The sequence below is a fragment of the Primulina tabacum genome, chromosome 18 (genome assembly GCF_025594145.1).
Source record: "Primulina tabacum isolate GXHZ01 chromosome 18, ASM2559414v2, whole genome shotgun sequence".
Taxonomy (NCBI): Eukaryota; Viridiplantae; Streptophyta; class Magnoliopsida; order Lamiales; family Gesneriaceae; genus Primulina; species Primulina tabacum.
This window is the reverse complement of record NC_134567.1, coordinates 21,164,365-21,186,809: the sequence shown is the minus strand read 5'-3', so window position 1 is coordinate 21,186,809 and position 22,445 is coordinate 21,164,365. Positions and strand designations below refer to the sequence as shown.

At 36.9% G+C, this 22,445-nt stretch overlaps 1 protein-coding gene and 2 pseudogenes across 1 annotated transcript; 1 reads left to right on the top strand and 2 right to left on the bottom strand.

Annotated features, from left to right (window-relative positions):
* The first annotated feature begins 434 nt into the window (after positions 1-434).
* Positions 435-2,719, top strand: LOC142533348 (NADH dehydrogenase [ubiquinone] iron-sulfur protein 6, mitochondrial-like; annotated as a pseudogene).
* A 214-nt stretch (positions 2,720-2,933) lies between these two features.
* On the bottom strand, positions 2,934-8,592 carry LOC142532539 (uncharacterized; annotated as a pseudogene).
* Positions 8,593-11,696: 3,104 nt separating this feature from the next.
* LOC142532540 (4-coumarate--CoA ligase 2-like) lies at positions 11,697-15,193 on the bottom strand. The gene is made up of 4 exons (XM_075638822.1): positions 13,884-15,193; positions 12,491-12,689; positions 12,155-12,368; positions 11,697-12,055 (listed from the first exon to the last, which is right to left on the bottom strand). The coding sequence occupies exons 1-4, from the start codon at positions 14,964-14,966 to the stop codon at positions 11,839-11,841; spliced, it is 1,713 nt and encodes a 570-aa protein (XP_075494937.1). The 5' UTR covers positions 14,967-15,193; the 3' UTR covers positions 11,697-11,838.
* Between the last annotated feature and the right edge of the window lie 7,252 nt (positions 15,194-22,445).

The window sequence follows — 22,445 nt, the reverse complement described above, 5'->3', positions numbered from 1 at the left end:
GAATATTTAAAAAAAAATTTAACTCGCTATATACACATATATAAAACAAAAAAAAAACGGTGAGACGATTTCGCAAGTTAATTTTATGAGACAAATATTTGATCTGATATGAATCATAAAAAATATTATTTTTATGTCAAAAATATTATTTTTATTGTAAATATGAATTGGATCGATCAGTCACACAAACAACTCGTAAAATACCTTTTTTATAATTTTCTGATTATATCATTAAATTATATTTAAAAAAATTAAGTCATTTTTCTGATTAAATTTTTTTTGTTAACACTAAAATAAGAATTTAGTTGTGGTTTTAAATTGATTTTATACTAAATGCACATAATGATTAATGAGCATTTCTGGGGTCGATATAATTAGTCAATTTTTTGGTTCATAAGTGTAAATTTATATTTTATCATTTCCAAAAAATTAAACTGAATTCCAATTCAGCATATCATTAATAAACAATCAGCCTGTAATCTCTCTTTCGCGAAGAAATTGAGAGCTGGAATTTGGATCAATGGCGGCCTTCGGGAGAAAAAATGGGTTTACGGCGGCGACGCAGCTCTTGAAAACCCTAACCGGATCCTCCAATTCTCGGAGTCTCAGTGGAATCGTTGACAGGGAGGTTATCACCTCCACACCGCAAAATGGATGCAGGTATCCGATGAATTTTCGATTACAAAAAATCAAATTATTTCTAGTAGAATTCGCAGACGAGACTATCTACATCTATGTCGATATACTTTTATTATTATTTTTATCTGTATTCGAAGCCCCCAGTTTTTATTTTGGGGATCGAGTCTGTGAATTATTGGAGAAAGCAGTAAAGATGATGTTATCTGCTTCTCTTAATCGATTCATCTATTTGTATCACATGGCATAAAATATTTGGTTAACTTTGCTATCCTCTCATGATTCAATGGAGGAGCTAGGATTATGAAGTTGGGGAGAGGTCGAAAGCTTAAACTTCCATAAGTCTGGTGAAAATAAGTACACTATAATTTACTATCAGTACCTTTACAATTTACAAGTGATCAAATTTGTTGAGATTATTATTTGTTACTGCTGTTTTCTCTTGGCACCCTTACCGAATATCTCCATGATATTTTTTGGTCTTGGGATTCAGTAGTTGTGACAGTCAAATCAGCAAGAACAAGTATCACAGAAGATTGTGCTGACTCTTTTAATATATCGTCAAAAGGATTCTAGTGATACTAAAGTAATCATAATGTTTTTTCGTACTTGTTTTTTAATTGGTGATTTAATAAATTTTATTCTTTTTAATCTCTCATTGTAGTGCATTCTTTTTCATCCCTTCACTTTCTTTCGGGTGTCCAATGCCTGATATTTTTCTCAACATCAGGAATGGTGTTTGACTGTGCATTCTTAACTTCATAAAGCATGAAAAGATATTCTGTTAATATGAATTTGAGATCATTTTGAAAATGTTCATTAACTTGATAATTTTTTTTTTTACTTTGAAAGTTGTAATCTTCTCATTTTAAAGTAGTATATAATTGAGATTTGCGACCAAGGGCCAAAGCTTAAATGTTATAATATAGCTGATTTTGGTACTCAAATGGACCTAATTCTTCCTTCAATTACTCCCACCGATGGTTTTGATGGGTGACAAACATCAAGGATTATGTTAGATATTCATTCCTTGAGGTACCCTATTGGTCAGTGGTGAAACCTAAGAGAACGGTATTTGTTTCACTTCAAATTATTGAGATGAAAATTGTTTAGTGTCAAATTATAGCAACACAAAATGAAATTATCTTTAAAGTTTAAAATAATCTTCCAAGTCTCAAGAGCTACTTCGACTCGTGTACTGTTTATACTCGATGTAGGTACTTTTCCATCTGCCAAACCAACTATTATTTGTTTTACTTTGTGTGGCTAGGCTCAACAGTCGTATCTTTCTCATAGTGAGACACATGTATGTTCTTATCCTAATTACTGTTCCATTCCCACTAATATAGGACACAAGTAAGAAGTCCCGATGGAGTTGATCAACGAAGTTCCACCTATCAAAGTAGAAGACCGAATTGTTGCATGTGAAGGAGGTTAGTTTGAACAAGATCTTGGCCCCAAAGTTCCCATTGAGTTGAAACCATTTTTCCCCATGGCAGAACTTTGTAATTATCCACTTCTGCGACCAACTACAATAAACACCAGTACAGAGATTGTTCCCCTTTGGCGTCTGTTTTCACTTTGTTTATATCCTGTCATGTTTTTAGGACGGATCATACTGTTGGTCTCAAGATTCAATTCCTGAATCTTGAGGTACCCTATTGGTCGTGGCGTCTGTTTTCACTTTGTTTATATCATCGTCCCCTTTGGTTGCAGACGATAATCCAGCTCTTGGGCATCCAATTGAGTTCATCTGCCTTGATAAGGACGAGCCCCCGTGTGCAAATATTGTGGACTGCGCTATCAGCAAGACCATCACCACTAGATGATAGCTCATATCCTGTCATGTTTTTAGGACGGATCATACTGTTGGTCTCAAGATTCAATTCAGATAAGATATGGTATTACGGCGTGTTGTTTGCTGCCATGCTCATCAAGGTCAACAATAAGAATAATGTCAAATATTCGATCACATGTAACGATGTCGCTGCTTTTTTTTTCGATCACATGTAACGATGTCGCTGCCTTTTTTTGTCTAACCATACAATCATGTTACTTTGCAATGAATCATACTTTCTGGGACCAGTTCCTCAAATGGTATATGGGGGTTAAGTTAACCACGAGTATCTGTTGCTACAATTTATCAACTTATAATTTAGGGTTACAAAATACAGAGAGAGATAATATGAAATTATTTGGTCTAGCACAATCGATCAAAATTGTTCTCCCACTTCAAGAGGGAAAATAATTACGCATCCCCAGAAAGAAAAATCTGGGCCATAAATGTAAATTAGAAGATCTTCCTACAAAAGCACATTTGAACTTCTCCCAAAAGAACAATCAATAAACTTATTATTCGCTCAAACATTTTCACTCACTTGCCGCAAGTTTCCTTCTCTGTTGATGCTCTGCAACTTTATAATCTACAACTTCGCGAAACAGGTTAGGATCCAATACACGTCATCACTACCATACACTGCCGCTTGAACACTGGCCATAAGCTTAGCTATCTCTCTACCCGAAAATCCATGAGTCTTTGCAGCTGCTTCCTTTAAATATCGTCATTCACGCCCTTTACCTCTATTTTCTGCTGCTGTTTCTGAAACAAATGTGAGAATAAGCCGGTTTTCTTGCCCCAGCTTGCACAATTACTTGTCAAGATAGAGTTTAATCAGCTTGAACCGCTCATCTTCACCGGGTAAAGGAAATTCTAAGACTTCATCAATACGGTCCGCTACAGCTGAATCAAGATCGCCAGGTCGGTTTGTAGCAAGGGCAAGAACATATCCTTGGACTGGTCACCAGTTCGAAATAGGAGTGCATTGAGGGCACTTCTTTGAGCTTCACTCATATGTTTTATTCCGCCTGAATTAACATATTACCGTTAGATGCCATTTTTATTTAAATAAGATCTCCATCAACAGTGTACGCACTAAACTGGCTACAAAGTTTTGAAAGCAAACATAGAAACACCAATGTGGATTTCATACTTTGCCATGTTTTCTTTAGTAAGCCATCAACCACCCCTCCCCACCCCATCTATGACGCTATATAATTTGGATGGATCGGAAGTGTGTTTTTTCAGAGATGAAAATCCATATTTGATTTTAGAGAAAACTCAATATCCGCCTGTACACTCCATTTTTTAAGAAAACAATTTCATAACACTGCCAAAAAGAAGCATACTCGGAGGCGTTCAAGTGCTATGCGCTCCATCAGGTAATAAAAACTTGAATTTATGACCATATCCTAATGAACCAAAAACAGTCATTTCCTCTTACTTGATTTCAACACCTAGGGACGCAGCAATGACTCACAAAAACATCAACATCAGCAATCCATGGTGCTAGAAAGATACGGAAGTGTAATCAAGGTATTTTACTTACTCGCACAAAAATGCATCAGCTTCATCAATGAAAAGTAACAAACCCTTTTTGGACTTCTTGGACCAGTCAAACAATTGGTGGATCTTGTAACAGCCTGAGAGCCCAGGGGAGCAACATCTCCTCCAGTCATCAACGCATAGTCAAGGCCCTAATAAACATAATGTGTCATAAAATGATATTAGAGAATCATGTATTAAATTCCCTGTAAGCATAAAATAAAGCCACTCCAAGCATACGATTAATATTGATGTGATTATTTTCGATTTTCAGGGTCATTACTTTAAAAGCTGAAACTCAAGAAGTTACAAAGGGAACGCCAAGGTGTTGCCAAAAATATTAATGTCTAATCGTTGGGAAGGAGAAGCTTCTCATCTTGACAGTGAAAACTGCGAAGCAATCAAGAAGGGGAAGGAGAACAGAGTTATCTAATTTAACATCCTATCCGTTGAACCTAAAGTAGCCACCACCTATATAACCAGCTCTTCTGTCAAGTCCTAGCACCTTAACCATTCAAGATCATTCCACTGTGAGAAAAGGTATGATTACTGTTAGTAAGGACATCTTGCTGGCTACTTACTGAAGAAACGGATAAAAGAAAAAAATTTAACTCCAAATCAGAAATAATAGTTCCATGATGAGCAAGAGCTAGATTCATACAGATTTACGGGCGAGCTCCCTAGCAGCCATTGTTTTCCCTGTTCCTGGTGGCCATAAAAAAGCATGTTTCTAAATGGAGCCTGATGAGCTTTTGTATTTGCAGTTGCATTCGCCAACTCAATCCTTTTCTGAAGAGAAGGGTGTAAAATAACATCGCCAAACCCATTTCCGTTTTTGGAGCCAGAACTTTCGGTGGCACCACAGAGAGGGTTCTCATGGAACTTGAAAACAAGCCAGACCATGGGTATTCCCTCTGGAAGATTCTCTGATGGAGATGGTTGTCCTAATATTCGGTCCACATAACTCCATATCACCCTAGCACCTTCTCTGAAATTGGAAAGGTAAATTTGCTTCAAGTGCTGAAAGAAGTACACAAAATAACTAGGTATGACGAGAGATAAATCAGAGACTTGTGGATCAAATAACAGCAACACATAACCACACAATGATATAAAAGGCAATGTTCATATTAATGAAGGTCGATAGCCACATAGTTCAGATATGACTATAAAAATCAAGTGTCAAACGCTAAAAGGGAACCCATCAAATAAACAATTGAGACATTATCATGTGTGCCCAATAAACAAATTTGTTGCCCCCTAAAGCAATTGAAGCGTGAGAGGAAAAACATTATAGATATGAAAGGAGACGAAAAAAACAGATAGCACATGAAATTGCAAATGGATGAATACCGATGCATCCTATACCCATGGAAACATTCTCCCATCACTCCGTTGGATATTTAACACTTCAGCCTTTTAAATACACCTTTTCAATGTTGCCTTACACAAGAATGTTTTCCATCACCACAACTGAAAGAAAAAAGTTTTTTTTGAAGTTTTTACCACAAAATTCTACCAAAAAACTTCTGCAGTATCGACAAAACAAGAATAAGTAAAATCCTCTCCATGTTTATCATTTGTTTCTACTTCCCATTTACTTTTAAATCTGAAAGTAAAGAACAATTAGCCACATGTCGAATTTTGCATATGACATGAAAGCCATTATGGTTCAACACCCTCCCGGGAATGCACAGAAATAGCACATCCTCTATTTTTAAGAGAGAGGTCCGAGGTCATTTCCCTAATTGTAAATCTAAAAAAATTCAAGTCTCAAGTTTGACTTATGGCCTTTTGGTCTGACCCATTCCAATTATTCAAAATCATGTTTATGCCTCAGTTTATTCTATTTCACTTGCCCCGCCCCAGCCACTGTAAACACTGAACTCTACGGTCATTGAGATCTGACAATGGTTGACAGCACACTAATATATAAATTGTTATGAAATGCCTGATTCTACGGTATCAGATTGAGTATAATATCCATCACGCATGATTTAGAAATGGAATATTAACATGTAAAAAATTAATAAACTTGCCAAAAATGAAACTGTACCTAGTAGTGTATACACCTGCAGCAAGAGCTGTTATGCCTCCTACAGCAACAACCAGCTTATTTTGGTCGGTTAGAATTGCTCTCAAACCACCTGCATTAGATGGATAAGTCAGAAGGCGACTAGGTGGAGCCAAGAATTTAAATGAAGGTGCGAGAGCCATGGTTGAGAGATTAAGCCACCATCCTCTATTTAAATATTCAGTTAAGAGCTAAAAAACAATCGAACATTGCCTATATCCATTTGATGGGCAAGCAACGGTATATTAAAATAAGCTATCACTAAACCCCAAGTCTATATTTGAAAGAAAGATATGGGTTATTGGATAAATTCAGAAGGATAAATTTGAATACTTTCAACACAGACAATTTATAAAATTACATATAATGCATATCTGCAAGAAAACACACACCAGCAGAGTATCAGGATGTCATATGGAAATCACAGTCAGCTTTTACATACACCAATGCAACAAAATATGTTGAATTTCAACATTAAACTATCATTAGAAAAAGAAAACCTCCAATGTGATCAAAAGTCGTATTAATAGCAGCGACCCATTTCTCTCGCTCTGCATTTGCACGATCAACTAAAATTCTTCTATTAACATCTTCTGCAAGCTTTGCTTCATGGGCTTCTTCCCTCCGCCTCTGCCAAAGCCCTCACCTTGATAGTCTCACGCTCTATTTCAGCTTTCTCTCTTTCAGTCTGACGGCGTTGTGCTTGAATTTGCTCCTCAGTAGCTCGTCTAGCCGCTTCTTGCCTCATAGCTGATTCCTCTTGCATTTTAACAAGCTCTTGATTTCTTGCTCTTTGATGTTCATTTTCTGCCTGCCAGCTAGGTACTTTATTCACTGGAAATATCATTGCTACATTTAATATGCACCAAAGGATTACATACCTGCATCCTTTTTCTTGCCAATTCATCCTCATAACGAGCCATCTGGGATTTAATTTGTGCTTGTTGCTGAGCCAGCTTTTTCTGTTCTTCATATACCACCTTTTGTCTCTCCTAAAGTAACAAGAAACTTGTTGATTTTCAAGCATAGATTTACATTATTTTTTCTAAGAATCTAATAAAAATGTCACTTTCCATACAATCATCAATCTTTATCCTAATAGCACATGTATTGATACACATACCACGCCCTGTCCCAACTCAACAACTGTTTTAAGCATTAAAATGATTTTCTGAACAAAAATGAGAAACTAACACCACAAACCAATGCTTCAAGATACCAGAGGAAGCACGCTACAACTACAGTCAACAGGAACTTCAAAACATAACTGTTTAAGGTTTCAATACCAAGAAAAGTCTCATTTCAGATTCTCATAATGCATACGATTGAATTCAGTTGTTTGGTCCATAAATTATGGGACTGCAACTTAGAATCTAAGACGTCTAAATAAATGAGTGAGATACCACATTCTTGGATTAAAGGTGAGAATAAAATAGCCAGGAAAAAATTTATTCCAATCAATCCACAGATGTAACACGATGATTCTCACCAAAAACATACAACTTATAACAATGTTGACAGAAATAGCTGTATTTAGACTGCAAGATACTGTACTCTTTAAGAAGAAACTCCATCTTACAGTTTCAGCTTGAGCTTGCAATGCCTTAAATTCTGTCGCTTTTACATTCAATTCCTGCTGCCTTGTTTCTTCCTGCTTTTTCATCACTTCAAAAGCCTGCACCAATAATATTTTAGCTACAGAAAATTCCAACCAGTCTCGTGCAGATACTTGGATACATACGACAACACAATATATTACTTGAAATAATGTATAAAATTCATTCATATATGATTATCCAACACCACCAAGACGTAAACTTTCTTGGTCTAACCATCCATATTGTCCAAAACGTACCTACACAGATCAAAATAGGCAGAATGGAAAAAGCCCAACAAAAAACATCTCAAGCTTAAATCTCTCCGCAAACTTTCTCCCGCATGAAAATGAAGGTCATTGAAAAACAACAAAAACGTAGTTTCAACACAGCTACTACAGATCGAGTAAAAACAGATCGAAAAGACAAAAAAAAATCAGCATGTGTCCCGAAATGGGTCATTACAATACCATAATCAATAACAGTCCCCCAAAATCCAAACCTTCTTAGCATGGGGAGAGCTATTAAACTCTCTCAAAGCCTTAGCACCCCTCTCCAATGCCTCAGGGTCGAACCCCGCTGAGGTCGTCCTCGGATTATCATTCCGAACCCGCGGAGCATCGGCCGGAGCAGGAGCAGGCGACTGAGTTGGCGAATTAACTGGTTCAGGAGCCTTGGGAGCAGCTGAAGAAGAGCTATCAAATGGTGAAAATTTGAAGGGTCCATCGGCATAAGAATGTTGTGCACCAAAAGCTGCATAAGCTAAGGCCGCTAAAGCCCCGGAGGCACCACTCTTAGCCATATTAGCAATGTAAATCAAGTAAACCCCAATTGACAGATAGTGATACAGATTATAGGGTTTAACAATTCAAAAACACGAGAATTGGAAGGCCAACAATGTTGGCTTGAGGAGAAGAAAGAGGAAGAAGAATTCGGAGGAGGGTTTATGTAGGGTTTGTTGAGGTTTTCACTTTTTATTATTATTATTATTATTATTATTATTATTATTATTATTATTTATGTGATGGGCCAAAATGGATGTTCTGGGTTTTGTACGTTTTATTTTTGGGCCCAAATAAGATTCTTGTTTTCCCCCCAATTAGTTACGTTTCATTTATCCAATCGCTAATATCTGCAACTCCTATTCAATTTGTGCCCTATCTTCCAAGTTCATTGTTTTGTAACAGACAATCCAAGGATATATTTTCTCACGAGAGCAGCGGTCTCAACTCTCGAATTTGTTACCGATACCTCATGAATGGGCCCCATCAAAATCAGGTTCAAATCGGATTTTGGATCCCCGGCCCATCCCTAACCAAAGTTGAAGGCCTAGGATGGATCTCATGTATTCTCCTATAAATATCATGTTTGAGAGTCTAATTAAATATTCAATATATTGATTTCTAACAGCGTCCTTAGCTGATCTCTCATTTTATTCTCAATACCCGACTTGAGTGTCGGAGGAGTTTCGCCGGGACACCTTCCCTGTCTCATTCTAATGGTCTCCTTTATGATTTCAGGCATATATTAAATTCGAGGTTTGTATTCGGGCTACTATCACCTACTGGAACCGAACCATGTATTTCTAGTGAGTATCACTTGGTGCCATCTGTGGGACAACTTGAGCTGAGACGTAGAGATGGTAGGCCGGAGAGGGAGCAGAAGAACTAACTCAATATCGTCACGTCCTCAGACGAGACCCGAACAACCTCGTCCTGAGACGAGACTTGAGCAACCTCATCCCAATGAGAGTGTGTGGAACTTGACCCTGGAACAGTTAGGTCAATTCATTAACAGGACAGAAGACAAATCCATGAACAAGAACCAAGCATCTATGTTTGCCGAAGAACAAGCTCTTCACCAGGAATAAGAGGAGAATGCTGAGGGACACCATAGCGGGGTGAAGAGATGCAGCCCCCTCCCTAGTGAAGAATTGAGATGGAAGAGATGTGAAGGAGATAATAATGTTTAGGCAACAGTGGGAAACAGAGCTCCAGCGCCCATGAGAGAGAGTCTTTTTTCCCTCGCCATTTTAGAAGAAGGGCTTCCCCCAAGTTTTCGATAATCAAGCGTGGAGAGTACGACTGCAGTACTGACCCAGAAGAACACTTGAGGAGATTTGAAATGCGGCTCTGGTTGCATCGGTATTTGGATGGCGTTAGGTGCAGGGTGTTTTCTGGGCACGTTGATGAGATCAGCCCGACAGTGGTTTAATAAGTTGTAACCCACTCCATACATTATTTTGAGGGTTTTTCTAGAGCTTTCTTGCATCGATTTGTTAGCAGCAATAGGTACCATAAGAGTTACTCAAGCCTGTTCGTTATGAAGAAACAAGAGACGAAGACTTTGCGAGGGTGAGTGAAGTACTCGTTTCTCCTACCTAAATCCTAGTAAAGGACCTTGAAGACGAGAGAGAGATGGGTGAAGGCAAGGCGAGGACGAGGGGCTGGCAGAGGCTAGGCGAGGGAGAGGGAGAGGCTACGAGGGAGAAGGCGAAGCACTGAGAGAGGGGCGAGGAGGTGAGGTTGTGGGGTGTTGGAGCGAGGGCAAGGCTAAGGCGAGGGTGCTAGGTCAAGGGGGAGGTTGTGAGCGGAGGCGAGGCGAGGCGAGGCAAGGCAGGCTACGCGTGGTCTCGGACGAGAGTGGACTGAAGGCGAGGGCGAGGTGCGGATTGGAGGGAGGAGAAGCAGAAGGGCGAGGCGAGAGGTGAGGTTGTGGGCGAGGTTGGAGAGCGGGAGTGCAAGACAAGAGAGAGCGGGAGGGCGAGATGGGCGAGAGACGAGGCGCGCAGTGGGCGAGGGAGGAGTTGCGAGATTGGATGTGGTGTCGAACAAGTAGGGGCAGGCATGGCCGAGGCAAGGGGTTGAGGCTACGAGGGCGTGGGTGCGAGGCTGCGAGGGAGGGGCTGTTGGCGAGGTGGGCGAAGGGCGAGGGCAAGGGCAAGGGCGAGAGGATGGCCGCGAGGAGGAGGTGAGGCTGTGGAGTAGGCGAGGCGAGCGAGGAGGAAGCAGGTCTATGGGAGGGGGAAGAATGCACGGTCACATTTAGTAAGCCAAGGGCAGCGCAATTAATTGAACTTTGAATTTGCGGTTCAGTCGATTGGGAGGGGATACTGGTGATACTCCATGACTGGGCCATCAAGATCAGGTCCAAACCGGATTTTGGACCCCCGGCTCATCCCTAGCCAAGATAGAAGTCTCATGATGGATCTCATGTATTCACCTATAAATACCAAGTTTAAAAGTCTAGTTAGGCATTCATTATTGATTCATAGCAAAGGAGGGGCTACGCCGGGAGGGACTACGCCGGAACACCTTTTCGGCCCCCTTCTATCGGTCTCCTTTGTGATTTGAGCTACTATCAACTATCGAAATCGAGCCCTATATTTATAGTGAGTATCAGTTACCGTATTATTTGAAAATTTTTGGATCACATTTGCATTGTTTGGTAAAATAATGAGACTCAAAATATTCGTATCATCTCACATTTTTCTCTCAAATTTTACGATAATTAGAATTGAAAAATTAAATTATCCTTTGTATTTTAATTTATTATCATAATTGTAATCATAGATGATGATTTCGAAAATATCTAAACACTGATATCCCAATAGCAAATAGTCGACATAGACAAAGACGTCCACGTTACCACTCCCACCCAACTCGAATCTAGATGATCAATCTCATATCACGTAGACATGGAAGAAGAGTAGCCAGGAATGTAGAAACTGAACTACTAAACATTTGGACCAAGTGGCAAAGTCCTCTTTTTCCATCCAATTTCTTATTAATGTGCAAGAAACGAATCAAATCCTTTTTTTTTTATTATTTTATTTCCTATTCTAGGGTAGGGTAGGGGAGGGGAGGTCTCGATCGTGGGACCTATTACAAAGGGGAATGGTGAACTTACCAAAGGAGCATACAGCCCAAGCTCGAATCATGGGAACTATATAAAGTAAAGAAGCTCTAAAATTACTCTCTTCGACCAAAAAATAATTTACAGAGAAAATAAATAATTAATTGTTGATCGAGGCATGTTGTATATGATCATTTCAGTTTCATACAATTAGTCCTCAACAAATTTACTAGATATTAATCGTAATTAACTCCTTTTTATTCGTAAAATAATCTTGGTAAACAAACACAAACAATTCATGATGCATTGTGCAGCTTGGCCCTGAGCTCTTTTCTCAAAATTTTGCCCGCAGGAGACTTGGGAATCGCATTTACAAAGTGCACTTTATGCAACCTCTTGTAGAAAACCACCTGTTTCGCGACGAATTCTTTCACTTCTTCTTCCGTCACTTGGCACTCACTTGCCGCAACAACAAATGCCACTGGAACTTCACCAGCTGCTTCATCGTTTTGCCTGTGAATCCAAATCATTTTTATGTATAAACCAACTCTGTAGTAAGTCACTATCATGACTATATATATATATATATATATATTATGTTAATGTACTTACGGTACGACGGCAGCATCGGTGATGTTGGGGTGGCTAAGGAGAAGAGACTCGAGCTCAGCGGGTGGCACTTGGAAGCCTTTGAATTTAATGAGTTCTTTGAGTCTGTCTATGATGAAAACATCGTCGTCTTCGTCTACGTAGCCTATGTCCCCGGTATGAAGCCAACCATCTACGTCAATGGTTCTGGCTGTTGCCTCAGCATCATTCAAGTACCCTACAATTTAAATAAACAAACAAGTGATATGCATACATGCATAAACTAGCTTGATTGGCATGGTTTAACCCCACGGATATAACACTCGATCCTACAATTATATAAACAAGCAGATGGTATACCTTTCATGATCTGCGATCCGCGGATGCATATTTCACCGGGTTGATTGCGGGGGAGGGAATGGCCGGTTTCGGGGCTGACCACCTTAAGCTCGGCATTCCGAACTACGTTGCCACACGAGCCAGATTTAGTTGGAAATGGTTGCTTTGCAAACAATGGGGATAAACATAGCACCGGACCAGCCTCGGTCATACCGTACCCCTATAACTCAAATTATTGAACAATTTATTTAAATTCAATATTATTATATAATAAAGACACCTTAAAATCTTCTCTCGAAATATGTATAATATTGAATAAATAGTATATTTTGTATTTTATCGGTGACACCGTATATAATATGTTTATTGACGGTCAACAAAGAAGCTTGAAATTTAGGTGACGGACCAAACATTGAAAATATATTTTTGATATAGATCGGACCAACCGTTTTATAAAAATACATATGTAAACAATTAATTAGACTTTTAATTAAGTTTGACAAATAACAAAAAAGTTGGTTGCAACTTCCACCAATAATCATGACCAATTAAATGAATCCAAACACGAGCATATCCTTCCCATAAATTCAAATTTTTATTTTACTCGTTTATTCAACAACAGCAAGTTGTTGAAATACATCCTTAAGTATACATTTTTGGATGAATTTAATTTTTGGGGTATTTCGAATTCCCCCTTCATTATTTTAAAATTTTGTTAAAAAAATTAAAGTGGATTCCAAATTTATCCTCGAAAAATACTACTCGGACACGGCTCGAATTACTATTGTTATTCTTATCATTATCTTCATCAACAATTAGTGATAATGAATTATTTAAATGGTCCACGCTTCGTATCGATATAAAAAATGATTTTAAAAAAAAAGTACTAATTTATTTATTTCATACAGAAAAAGATATTTGGGAAAAAAAGATCAGGCCATGAAAAGGATTTATGTAATGCTAATAATAAAAGATGTAATTCAAACCAACTAAAAATGTAGTACTTCTCCATTTTTAAAACAAAAATGGGAAATTTGGGTGGACCATTTTCCCTGTTCTTAGATAAGATTAACTTTTGTGAAAAACATGACATTTCTAAACTTTAGTGACAAGTCGTGCAAAGCAACATGAAGACATCCGAGATCAATTTATATGTGAATTTTTTAAATCGATCAATCCAAACATTAACATAATTTAAATAAATGGTTTTTCAAATCTATCTATCCAAATACTAACATAATTTAAATGACTCTAAAAGTCATTACTAAAAACCAGAGTTTCAATCGAAAAATCATATTAAAAATAATCTAGATGAATTTTATATTTTGATAAAGAATATAAATTAATTATATATCCCCACTCGAATAACATGAAATTTAGTTGCGGTGGTTGTTGAGTTAGTAGCGTGACGTACCTGTCCGAAAACCGCCTGCGGCAAACGTCGGAGAAGCGCTTCCTCCAGATCCTTCCCAAGCGGCGCAGCCCCGGACTGCACCAGCCGAATCGAGGTCAGGTCGAAATTATCCACCACCGGATTCTTAGCTAGGGCAAGCACAAGCGGCGGCACCACCGCCGCGACCGACACTCGGTGCCTCTGTATGAGCTGCAGAAGCAAACCCATCTCGAATTTCTGCACCATCAGGATCCCGGCGCCCACCCTCAACGAACACAGCAGCGCCGCATTCAATGCGAATATGTGAAACAATGGCAGAACGCAGAGGACCACGTCGTCTTCTTTGACATGCCAATTGGGGTTCTCGCCGTCCACTTGCTGAGCTATGCTGGTGATCAAACTCTTGTGGGTTAGAATCACGCCCTTGGGTAGCCCGGTGGTGCCGGAGGAGAACGGCAGCGCGACGGCGTCGTCCGGGTCTATTTCCACATCCGGAACATCGTTTTCGTCTGCTTCACATAATACAGAGAAAGGCAAGCAACCCTCTGGAGGATCGTCGATGGTGACTACAGCGAAATCCCGGCCGAGCTTCGGGGAATCATTACCACTATCGACTGGATCGCGGAGCTTGTCCACGTACAGCGACTGCGTGACGATCAACTTCGAATTCGATGCGTTGAATTGCTTGAAAATCTCAGCCCTGGTGAGAAAAGGATTAGCTGTAGTAGTAACCCCGCCGATCATCGAAGCACCCATGAAACAGAACGCGAACTCGGCGCAGTTCTGGAGCAGCAGCATTATGACATCGCCTTTCTTGACCCCAATTTTGGACAGACCGGCGGCGGTTCTCCGGCAGATGAGATGAACCTCGGTGTAGGTGTAGCTTCTTCCGGTGTTTCCGACTAAGAGACAGGTCCTGTCGGATTTCTGCGAGAGATTTTGGAAACAGAAACTGTGAAGAGGAATGTGATTGGGAATCGGGATCGGTGGCAGTTTGGATACGAAAATATGGTCTTGTTGATCCGATGCCGATTGTTTCTGGGATGAAACAAGATCAGAAGGGATCTCTGGATTCTGGGTTTGAACAGAAGCCATTGACGGCATGCGCTGTGGTTATTCAAGCTTTTCTTGGCACTTTTTTCCGAATTGATACGATGAGTACAAGTGTTACTGTAAGGAAAAAGAAAAGAAAAGAGGGTTGGTCTGAATTAGTTGCAGAGTTTAGAGTAATAATTTGTTGAATAAATACCGATGGGATCAATGGAGACGCTGAGTTAGGTGGGAGGAGTGGAGGAGGAAAGACTACCAGGGGAGTAGGTTTGACCTGTGGAAGCGATCCATAATGAAAATATTATGAGAGAAGATTACCATTGTATCCCTCACCAAACTTTCTTTTGGTCACATCCATCTCATATGCATTATATTGTAAAAAATTTTTGTATGACAATGTCACGGATCGTATTTTGTGATACATATATTTTATTTGGATCATCCATAAAAAATATTATTTTTTATACTAAGAGTATTACTTTTTATTGTAAATATAGGTATGATTGACATGTTTCACAAATAAAGATTTGTAAGATCGTATCAGAATACACATATTTCTCAATCAATCAACTCTTCCAAGGAAAATCTTTAGGATTAGTTACCCTATTGGCTATTTTAACATATACTGCATAGTTCGACTTCCATGGCTTTCTTATTTCAGAAAGCGAAAACCAATCAGACAACCCGGAATCAGCGAAACTAAAATAAAAGTCGAGAAAAAAAAAACATTTAAATTGAATCATGTAAAACAAAATTTACAATTCGATCTGATTTTTCCATTTTAGCCATTTAATAAAAACACATAGATAAACACATGTAAAGATTCGTGACATTGTCTCACAAGAGACCTACTCATATTATAATGTTTTTTGAAAATGATTCAATACATAAATATACTTGAAATTTTATTGATCGTATTCTTAAAAATTGATCGGTACTAAAAGATGAGTCTCGTATAGTTTTTCAAATGAATTTATATATTGAAACACGTGAAAAATCATATAAATATATCATTAAATTATTGTACCAATGACATAATATGACAAGTTCAACTTGTTTGGTAGGTATATTACCGGCATGGAACCAACTAGGTTAGTTCACTCATGGATATCGAGATTCACAAGAAATTTGATTGAGGAGACACAGAGTATAGAGAACAAGGGAATAATATTGCATTGATTGTCTTAAAAAAGTGACATTTAAGAAGAAATTTTTTGTTCTTCTTAGACGGTTAGTTATGATTATGAGTAAAACATGTGGAGTTTCTCTCTCTATCGAATATATCCAAGGATTCTCAACTATTTTGAGGTTAGGTTCACCATCAGGCAAACCGACCCCTCCAGCCTGTTTGACGAGTGGAGTTTTTGATTTCAGAAGTAATTTATTAGTATTATTATTTTAAAACATACTCACTTAATCTACTTCCAAGTTTTAATGAAGAAAGTTCTTTTGCAATTTACTTTATCTCTTTCGTTGAAATATTATTTTCTCATAATATACTTGGTGAAGGAAATATCTTCATATTTTTCCAACATTTTTTATTCAATAAACTTGTATCTATCTAATAATGTTACAAAATACTAAAATTTTATTTTGATAGCGTCTAAAGATGTCAATTTTCCCGAGAGAAAAATCTAAACAAAGATGGCGATCCTCGATTTTTTCAAGTTAGAGAGGGGTATAGAGAGGAAGATGAAATTCGGAGATAAGGACGAGAATGACAAACCTACCCCTCCATCATGCTGTCATCGCTAATAACACCTTTATTTCTACTATATATTTTTATTTCCTAAAATATCATTCATTTCAATAGTAATATCATATCGTAGTTTGATATTTTGAATAATTAATTGTTTATATACATAATTAACTTCCACACTTACAAACTACGGGGTTATTTTAAGAATCCGTGACACACTGTCACAGATTATTATACTTTTAATATGCAAAAGTATAACAATCCGCAGAATTTTTTTTACGTATTCAACATTTAAAAAAGGAAAAAAAAGAAAAAGTGAGTCACTGATTCTTAGAATCCGTGCCAGTTGGTCACGGATTCTTATAATCCGTGACTTCCATCTATTTAAACTTCCCCGAGCCTTTCGAACACAAACACCGAGCTTTTTTTTCGAACATTTCAATATTTCTTCTTATTCATTACCGAGAATTCATCTTCCGCATTTCTTCTTATTCACGCACAACGATTCATGGCTTTATTTGTTCAGAATTCGAGAGAATTGCGCCGAGTATCAGTAATTCAGAATTTGATTTTGGAGAATTGTGCTTAGTATCAGAATTTGGTAGAATTGTGCCGAGTCTCAATCGAATCCTTATTTTTTCTTTCAATATTGTTTTTTTTAAAATATATTTGATAATGTTTGTAATTTAGTGCAGATATTAAACATCGTTCGTTGCTTCAATTACAAATTCCGTACAACTACATTTGAGAAGGTGATTTCAATAATTTTTATACTTTAATTGTATTAATTAGATTGTGTTAATGTAATTATAATTTTGTTCGGTTGCATTATACTATTAAGTATAATTTTGTTATATTTTTTATTTTGAATATTAATCATAGTATAAAATTACTAATAGGAATACTAAAAAAATTTCAAAGTTTGTATTTTAAATGTAATTATATTATTTAAATATGAGAATAGGTTAATTTTAAGGGTTTTTTCACTGTTTAGTGTCTTTTAGGCTGACGACGCTTTGATATTTGGAAAAAAAAAGTTATTAATGAAAAATTTGTTTTCATGTGAATCTGCAACCTACTGGCTGGCCTTGTACACAATGCAAAGTCACGCCTACCATTTACCTTTTTTTTTAAAAAAAAATAATAATACAAAGGTCTCGCTATAATTATTTCAAAGTTGCACGCCTAGATAATACATGTATTAAATAATAATAATAATAATAATAATAATAATAATAATATTTATTTTATGATATATTTTGAATTGTTAAACCTGTGTATTGATACTCTTAGTTGTGTATTGATACTCTTAATTGTTAATATAAGAAAATATATGTAAAAATTATAATTACACATGTTTAAAATTTTAATTTTTTAATATAAGTCATAAAAAAAATTATTATAAAAACATACATTGGTATTATTAAATGTAATTTTTAATTAAATTGATTTGACAATATAAATTTTAATAATAATAATAATAATTTTGTAAGTGATTCTTTAAAATTAATCCAATATAAAATATATTTTTAATATATGTGTAAGAAACTCGTAATGGAATTTTTTTATGATTCTATACATTGTCTTTGTTTTCGGTGCAGACATAGATACTGTGAAGGCCTTACTCTACGTAGGTGGCAATGTCATTATTGAAGATGGTATGGTTGGATATAGTATTCCCGCGACCAGACCCATTAAAATCCCTCGGTCTACTACATTTTCCCAACTGGTGAATTATGTGCATCGCAAACTGGAGATCGACCCATCAAAATTCTGAATCAAATTGTAAACAAAATATTGTTATAGCTTGTTGTCTCGTTACTTGAAGATCATGTCTATATCACATATGATGATAGTCTACAATTTATGTTTGAGTTGCCGACACTGGATTGCATGTACTTGTATGGTGATTCATCGCCAGTGTTACAGAACGTAAGTGATTACGATTTTGATGCAGTCATGCCGGTAATAACGCAAGGTTTGGGAACAGTAGGTTTAAATGAAGCGGGACCTTCTATGTATCACGTCGATGAACAGTCAATTCATACATATTCTGGGATCGACACTGGTCCTTGGGATCACCATATCACGGCTCACACTGAAGAAGACTATGCATGGGGGATGAATAGAACACGAGAATTGGATTTTACTTCAGGGGGTTGGGATAATCATATCACGATTCCATCAAGAGTTGATGTTGCATGGGGTTCTAGTAGAGCACATCAATTGGATTTAAATTCATGGGGTGATGAAGAAAATACCACAAATGTTAGACATTTTGATAGTTCTACTGTGGATGCAAATATTCCCGTCCCAATTACAGAACACATGCCTGAGCAAGATGATTTATTTGGGGACAGTTCGCATCATATCATGAATAGCGATGATGATTTGTATGCTACATCAAGTGACGGAGAAGATGATCATTACGTTGACAATGCAAATGAAGGGACATCGGCGCGTGTGTTAATGTCTGGAGCAACATTGACAGAGAACATTCCTATTGCACCGGAGCAACATTTACGTGAAATTCCCCAATTTTTCAATGAAGTCTATGATGAACAAATTCCAGATTCATTTGGTATTCATTCTGCATCACGAACAAACTTTTACAATCCTGAAAGGCCAGAGCTCGGTGTAAAAATGGTTTTTAAGAGCAAAAAAGATTTAATAGCTTCAGTGAAGGATTTTTCTGTTCGGGTTTTGAGACGCGAATATATTGTTATCCAAAGTTCTCCGACAATTTGGAAGGTCAAATGCAAAAACTGGTCCGAAGGTGGCAACTGTGGGTGGGGACTTCGAGCATCGATGAAAAAAAGTTTAGGCTACTTCATGATCACAAAATATGGTGATGATCACACATGCACGTCTACCCAAGTCGGTATAGATCACCACAACCTTGACGTAAACATGATAGTCAGTACACTTTTGGGAATTGTGCGTTGCGATCCTGCATACGAGATCAAATATGTGCAAGAAAGTATTAAAGGAAAATATGGGTATGATATATCGTATGCTAAGGCATGGCAGAGTTTGAAATGCGCGGTGGAGGTAATCTATGGCACATGGGAAAACTCTGTATCTTTGCTTCCTAAATATATGGGAGCTTTGTCGAAGTACAATCCAGGAACTATTGTAGAATGGAAGCATCTTCGACCGTATGACCATCCACATAAAATTTTGAACTTTGTATTTTGGGCTTTCAAACCATGTATAGATGATTTTCGACATTGTCGCAACATAATCAGCGTAGATGGTACCCATATGTACACCAAATATAAGCACAAATTACTCATAGCAGTAACTTTGGATGCCAGTAACCAGGTTTTGCCGCTAGCATTTGCGCTCGTTGATGAAGAAAATTATGAGTATTGGCATTGGTTCCTCAGTAATGTTGCACGACATGTTACCAGAGAGTGTAGTGGTGTGTGCCTTATATCTGATAGACATGCAGGTATGACAAGTGCAGTGCAAGATCTCCCTGACTTCAAGCCTCCTCGTGGTGTTCATCCTTTTTGTTTGAGGCTTGTTTGCTCTAATTTCAACAGTAAGTTCAAAAACATTTATTTGAAAGACTTATGTTGGGAAGCATGGATACAACACCAAGTAGCAAAATTTAATGTGACAATGGAGGCAATTAGAACAAATAATGCAGCAGCTTTCACGTATTTGTCAAACATTCCAAAAGAAAAATGGTCATTGGCTCGTGATGGTGGATGGAGACGAGGGATAATGACGACGTATATGTCTGAGTGTATTAATGGTGTATTGAAAGGGGTTAGACGTCTTCCAATAACTGAAATAGTGGAGCTGACCTTACAGCGATGCGTGCACTATTTCATTCAACGGCGAGCACGAAGTGATAAGATGCTGGAAAAAAATCAACCATGGACTGACTAAGCATACTCTAAATTTGATATGTGGTCAAAGTATGTTTGTTGTACGCGGTATCTACACCAGTGATAGACATGCCATCAATATTCAACCCCCAAATAAGGGCAACGTCCTATAGGGTGATTATTGCCTCGCCGACTGTAAGGTGAAATGTGTGTGTCTCACGACACCATCTCTCAACGATGGCCGTAAGCAAATAATTATCATAATTTTTAATAGGACCACACTGAATGACACCATAGAAACCCATGCGTGCTAGACATAGGCGGACACGGAGGACTTTGGATGACAATATACAACACATTAAGGCATCCATGTTTTCAGCGTTGATATTATTTGATATGTGTTTACCCCGCAAATACAACACATTATCCGTATTTTCAGCCATCTTGCAAACAAAAAATCATTATTTAACAAATATTATATTTTTTATCAACAACATGTAAGTACGTATTTTATATTAAACAAAATTTATTTGCAATTTTCGGCTGTAAAAAATAAAACGTATATGGTGATGATGAATTGGTAAATGTGATTATATTTTTTAAAAAATAAATAATAATTCATAATACGTAAATATAATAATTACTGTAAATGATTATATTGTCTTTACTAAATAATAGTAATATATAATATTTATATGATAATAATCTTCAAAAAATTTATTTAACGAATAATAAATTAATACTAAAACAAATTTTATTTTGTTATTATTATTACATTTAAGCTAATATTATTATTATTTTTTGTTACAATAATAAAAAATTTATTTATTAGATTGTAGTAAAAAAAATACAAAAAATTTTAAATTTCATTTAAGTATTACAAGTGAAAATCAGTATATCTGATAGGCTCTTAAGAGTTTGTATTTTTATTATCATATCTCTCATTGTTACCACTTTCAACGTGTTTAATTGACACATTTTTGTGTGATTTTATTGTAGGATGAAGTTTTCTGTTCATGCGATAAATTTGGGCTAAAAAGGATGATTTTATATCACAATTAAAGTTGCCGATATGATCTTAGTGGAAAACTTAAACAGAAAAATTCAGAAATGGTTTTTGGATAAGGCGTGACCACGCCTTGTGACGTTTCTTGGCTGCCTAGTGAGATAAGGAATTATTATATCAAGGAATAAATACAATATAGAGTTTTTTCCATAAAAAACTCTATATTATTGGAGGATATTTTCTAAGTATATTTTAATTTTTAGGGATTATGTTTTATTTTAGGTTATTAGTCTTTTATTTTTTTTGGGCCCATTAATCTTTTATTTTTTTGATGACCTACACTATTCACGTAAGAAAGGAGGCTGCAGATTTTTTTTATTCAACTCACAATTTCCTTACACCAATCTAACGAGAAGAGGAGGCGGCAACAAAGAGAATTCTCTCCAATTTCTTCCTCCACAACTCACGCACAAGAGAAGAAAAAAAGGGCGCAAGGCTAAGTTTTATTTCTATTCAGGGGATATTTTTACTATTTCAATTTATCACTGTGAGGCTTTTGTGATTTAATTTAATATTCGTGTTTTGTTCAAGTATTTGTTGATTTATGATTTATTTATATGAAAGTTGTGTGTTGATTAATCTGACAATTTAATTCGATATATAATTTTCTACTGCTATCCATGAATTCAGTGATCCGTAATTGTCATGAACGATTGGTACATGAGTAGCAATAGATTAGGTGTGTTGTGCTATCATAGCATATTTAATCTAAATAAATCAACGAAACTCAATCTATCAATTGCAGCTATCTCGGTTGTTAGATTTAGGATTAACTGTTTTCACAGAACAAAAATGCTATTTTTAATTAATATGGAACGCTATCGTGCCCAGTTAATTATTGATAAGTTTTGACTGGATGTTGGGTTTGGTCAATTAAATTAGAAAAACACAAGGATTTTAGCGGTTATCCCTATAATTCTAAGGTTAAT